General features: G+C 37.9%; 1 protein-coding gene across 1 annotated transcript in view; it reads right to left on the minus strand.

The window, feature by feature from the left end:
• LOC135200144 (amidophosphoribosyltransferase-like) overlaps window positions 1-5,003 on the minus strand; it is a 28,854-nt gene extending 23,851 nt beyond the window's left edge. Inside the window, exon 1 of the mRNA XM_064228487.1 lies at window positions 3,973-5,003. Coding sequence (XP_064084557.1) covers window positions 3,973-4,298 — 326 coding nt within the window. The 5' untranslated portion in view covers window positions 4,299-5,003. The remainder of the gene's footprint in view (window positions 1-3,972) is intronic.
• Between the last annotated feature and the right edge of the window lie 997 nt (window positions 5,004-6,000).

Below are 6,000 nucleotides of genomic sequence, written 5' to 3' on the forward strand. Positions count from 1 at the left end.
TAAAAGGAAAATGAAAACATCACAAAAGAAAAAGATAGTGTGAACGTAGCTCTGCAACTGTGACAGTATCTAAACGGTTTTCCATTCCGTGTTTATTACAAGAAAAAAAATGCATATATATATATATATATATAATATTATATATATATATAGATGTATGTATATATATATATATATATATATTATATCAAGGCTAGAGAATATACACTAGACCTTGGTATATATTATATAACGAACCACCAAACCGGTGAATAGACTATAATTATGCAAAAAGCCTTAAGTCTAAGTCTTGGATTAAAAGGATTAAGATCGTCCCAGATGAACCTCGAGGAATTGTTCTTCGCCCATATAATATCTGGCAGTATTCGTTTTGGTTTTATACGAACTTGGTTCTACTCGAATTTGGTTTTATTTGAACTTGGTTCTACACGAATTTAGTTCTACTCAAATTTGGTTTTATACAAACTTAATTCTACTCTAATTTGGTTCTACACGAATTTGGTTTTACTCAAACTTGGTTCTGATCGAATTTAGTTTTACTCAAATTTGGTTTTATATGAACTTGGTCCTACACGAATCTGGTTTTATACAAACTTGGTTCTACTCGAATTTACTTTTACTTGGATTTGACTTAATATTTAGATGAACTTGGTTCTACTCTAATTTGGTTTTACTTGCATTTGGTTTTATAAAAACTTGGTTCTACTCAAATTTGGTTTTATGTGAACTTGGTTACACACGAATTTATTTTTATACAAACTTGGTTCTACTTTAATTTGGTACACTCAAATTTGGTTTTACTCAAATTTAGTTTTAAATGTACTGGTTCTACTATAATTTGGTTTTAAATGCACTGGTTCTACTATAATTTGGTTTTATACAAACTTGGTTCTACTAGAATTTGGTTTTATACAAACTTGGTTCTACTAGAATTTGGTTTTACTCGCATTTGGTTTTATAAAACTTGGTTCTATACAAATTTGGTTTTATATGAACTTGGTTCTACTCTAATCTGGTTTTATAGAACTTGGTTAACACACTAATTTGTTTTATACAAACTTGGTTCTACTTTAATTTGGTTCACTCAAATTTGGTTTTACTCAAATTTAGTTTTATATGTACTGGTACTACTATTATTAAGGTTTTACTCACATTTGGTTTTATACAAACTTGGTTCTACTAGAATTTTGGTTTGATACAAACTTAGTTCTACTAGGATTTGGTTTCACTCAAATTTGGTTCTATGCAAATTTGGTTTTACTTAAATTTGGTTCTACACTAATTTGGTTTTATACAATCTTGGTTCTACTCTAATTTGATTTTACTCTAATTTGGTTTTGGTTAGTTCTACTCAAACTTATGTCTACTCAAAATTGGTTCTACACAAATTTGGTTTTATACAAACTTGGTTCTACTCAAATTTAGTTCTACTAGAAATAGGTTCTCTTCAATTTTGGCTGTACTCTAATTTAGCTCTACTTAAAATTTGGTTTTGGTTCTACACTAATTAGGTTACAAATTTTGGTTTTACTCGAATTTGGCTTTACGTGAACTTGGTTCTACATGAGTTATGCTATACACATATATATTAGGTCCACTTAAACTTGGTTCTACACAAATTTGGTTCCATGTTGAACTCGGATCTACTCAAATTTGGTTCTACACAAACATAATTCTACATGAATTAGGTTCTACCCAAACTTAATTTTACATGAATTAGGTTCTACTCATACTTGGTTCTACACAAATTTGGTTCTACACAAACTTAATTCTACATGAATTATTTTCTACTCATACTTGATTCTACATAAATATAATTCTCCATGAATTAGTTTCTACTCATATTTGGTTCTACACAAAATTTGCTCTAGACAAATTAGGTTCTCTATGAATTTGTTTCACCCAAATTTGGTTCTACTCAAATTCGGTTGTATATGAATTTTGTTATACTCAAATTCGGTTCTACATGAATTAGGTTCTGTAAGAATTTAGTTCTACTCAAAATCGACTCTACATGAACTTGGTTCTACACGAATTCGTTTTTCACAAACTTGGTTTTATACAAATTTGGTTCAAGAATTCGGTTAACAAAAAATTGTTTCTACTCAGACTTGGTTCTATGTGGATTATAGGTGCTACACAAATTTGGTTCTACCTCTTTTTCAGTTATACACTAGTTAGGTTTTACTCAAATTCAGTTATACACGAATCAAGCTCTACTCGAATTCAGTTCTACTCAAATTCGGTTCTACTCGAATTCGGTTCTACTCGAATTCGGTTCTACTCGAATTCGGTTCGACCACGTCCCTTCACCACTGAAGATCGCCAGAATTAACGTCGGATTAAATTTCCAAAAATTAAGGGCCCTACATTCCCTTTTTCCTGAGCGAAATGCAGCAGAGAATTATGCAAAAATAAATAAATAAATAAATACGTAACCTTTGATACAATACATAATACAAAAGTTACCAAACATCTCGGCTGTTGGTACGAATACAAAGGTCCACATCAGCCTCTCTATTCGTTCCAAGAACTTACTCAGACTCAAGGGCCCGTTATGGCAGTAGGCCAACCTGAACTCGCCTTCGAATTACCACCTCACTTCCCCACCTGTAGGCTAAACCCTGAAATTTGTTTAACACCCCACCCCCGCCCCCGTGGGTTTTCTTGGTGGGTGGGGGGGGGAGGGATCTGAGAAATCACTGTGCCCCGGATGACCATAGCGCATTATCATAAATTGGAAAAATATGAAGAAAGACAAAAAAAATTATTAAAAACTAAAGCATTTCAACGGTAGTTTCTTTGTACGAATTCCAAATTAAACCAAAGTTACGACACGAAAACAAATTTTGATTTTCTAGTCCAAAAGGGTAATAGCAGGTTTTTTATTTTAGTATACACAGTCATTGCGGAATGGAATGGAATATACAAAATTAGACCAAAGGCCAAGCACTGGTACCTACGAGGTCATTTAGCACTGAAAGGAAAACAGAGTAAAAAGGTTTAAAACTTAGTGTAACAGGAGCGTGGAATGTACGATGGAAGTCAGTAAGAAGGGGGGGGGGGGGTATACCTACAGTAAAAATGACAGGGGTTGCAGCAAGGGGGTAAAGGGACGCCTGCATATACTGGTTAAATGCCACCCACCAGTCAACCCAACTGTGAAAGGGCACTGGAGGCAGCTTGGGTCAATGGAAAGGGATTAGTGCTTGTTTCGAACACTGGTTGCACTCCACAACAGTCGCTTAACTTCCTGGGACACCACTTTTTGCTTTGGACAGTGAGATTTGATTGTAACTGATTATTATGGATGGATGGGTGATTATCGGAATTTCATTTTTCACGTATTTTTGTTGAGACTCATAATAATGTGATTGGGTTTACCTGTAAAAGTGTGTGTGTGTGTGTGTGACAATTTGTATTTGTAGTAATTTTATTATTGGTGTGATATATACCCTCTGAAACAAAGCTATGGAAGACGCGATGGAAAAAAAAAATTGCTGGACTCCCAGTCTTAAATAAACTTACTTTCTATCTTGCTCGGTAATGGCAAATAGAATTACGAAAACGTCTTGTTACAAGTAACGATTTTTTTCTCTTTATTTATTTTACTTTCTGGGGATTTTGTTATAGGTCATAGTACTTACAGTCTCGTTCAAAAAATCCCTTTAGACTCGCTATATATATGCGCTGGTGAGTATGCCCAAAGATTGGTTATCGCGCCCCATGTGTAAGATTTAAGAAGGAATAAACAATGTATAAGAAGGAATAAACAATGTAGTTTCCAGCGAAGTATATATATTTGGCAGCGTGGTTGGAAAGGCCTATTTGGAAACAGTAATACTCACCAAGGTCTAAAACTCACTACCAAAGGCTTGCTAATGTTTACGAGAGAGAGAGAGAGAGAGAGAGAGAGAGAGAGAGAGAGAGAGATGCCCTTCCATTGGCACATTAAATAACAGCGTGACCTACCTGTGCTGCAGTGCCACGAGTCCCAAATAGATCACTTGCGCCAGGTTCACGCTGCCCGGAGGCGTATCCTTAGCCAGGACACACCCAAACACGCCGCAGGCTTCACGCAGTTGTTCCTCATCAGGATCTCCTGCTATGTTCCCCCATCCTCCGCCAACAGCATTTTCTCCGCCGCCGCCGCTATCAGGACATCCCCAAGTCCTTCTGGGAGCTGGCAAAATTGGGTCCTCGGGTTGGTGTGGGTCATGGATCCGATCTTCCACCAGGCTCATTTTTGATACCCTGTCCACACAGCACTGCTCGGGTTCTCTCTTACACTCACTCATTGTGTTGGTCGTGTTTTGTGTCTATAACTTTAAAACTATTAAAAGGAAACAAGCGGTATGCAAAGGAACTCCAAATAGTCTCGGGTGATGCCTACAAGTTAACTGATCGTTATGAAGGTATGAAAATGTACTTATCCCTTAAAAATAGCATCTTTCACGCAAACATAACAGTGGGTAAAACTAACGAGGATAATCCATCATTTTTTGTGGCTTTTCGGCAGCGTGGTGGCCGCGGGTCAACTCGCTAAAAACACTGTCGAGACAGGACTACCTTATGTCCAGTGCATTTATACGTCAATGTGGACGTGGGGTCTTTCGCCTGATTTTCACTGCCGTAATCGATTCACAATGGTGTACGCTTCCTGTGGACGGAACTGAAACAATAAATGCCGTGAAAGATGAACTTGAATACTTCGACATTAAAGCGTTTATCGTAAACCGGGATTTCATACACCAAACGGCCTTGGCGGACAGAGACAGCGTTTACTCGTAAAGCCGAAGTAACCAACTGGCCGTCCCGAGCCAACAACAACCCACCATCACGGTGCATCACCGCAGGGTATCGTGGTAGTTCTTGGTAGACCTCGGCATGGTTCCTGGTTGGGGTATACTACCCATGAGTTACCAGTTATACCTGAAAGAAACAGGTGATGAGGAAAACTGAAGAGGTAAACCAGGAGGGTTTGACATTAAAAGACCTCAGGGTAAACCACGACTTGCCATCCTGCCTCATGTACCCTAGCCGGGAGGTCGGGGTGAGAGGTGGCTTCAGGTTCATGCATGAGAATTAAAGACCCTCATTTGGCAACACGTTCTAAGACGTACAGCGCTTTCGTTTTCTTTTCCAAAGGGGGTCTTTTCCACTTTCGTTGTAGTTTACGCATTTATTTATGTGGCCGGTTAAGGTAGTCTTTAAATATTGAATATATTTCCTGCAACATTATTTACATTATCCTTATCTGAGCCGAGAAGCTGCGCTCAAGAACTAGTGATCGAATAAGTTTTCTGACGTGACAAAAAGACAGTTTCTTAAAACGCGGTGTATGTCATCAGGCGAAGATCTGTTGGTTGATTCGAGACAACTTATGAATTGAAATAAATTTGTGTAATCGATGGTTGCAGTTTTATAAATACACTCATTCAATATTTTTTAAACTGTTTTTCAAAGATATTAAAGAAAACAGTACAATTTTGTAGAAAACACTTGTCGCCAACAACGTTATTCACCAGCTGGAGTGGAAAAATACCAGGGAAGGTACCGACGTGGATGAGTAACGGCCCGTAGGCCTACTTTAGGAAGTAGGTTTAATCGAGAATTCGAGATTAACGTGAACCGGGTCACTGTAGGTCATTCTGCGGTGATTCTGACTTCAAGTGTCCAGTTTGGACGAGTAAGGAGGCGGTCAGGGTCAGTTGCCCGTAGGACAGAAAAGAACCAGTTTATCGTATGCTTAGATATGTGTATAAGCTGCTTCGTACTGGTTGAGATATACAGTGAGTAGACAGATCCGTAGGTTAGAGGCCTTGTAAGCAAACGATGACGTACGGACAATCACGACCCGTTCATAATGCTGAGTGAACCGAGTTCAAAAGCATCTGACACCTGCCCTAGGATGATGAGTGAACTGAAGAACAAAGGTTTCTAGTTCTGTCAAATTAGAAATATATCAAACAACGATAACAGGGACAGATTACTGCAAGA

The sequence above is a fragment of the Macrobrachium nipponense genome, chromosome 26, assembly GCF_015104395.2.
Source record: "Macrobrachium nipponense isolate FS-2020 chromosome 26, ASM1510439v2, whole genome shotgun sequence".
Lineage (NCBI taxonomy): Eukaryota > Metazoa > Arthropoda > Malacostraca > Decapoda > Palaemonidae > Macrobrachium > Macrobrachium nipponense.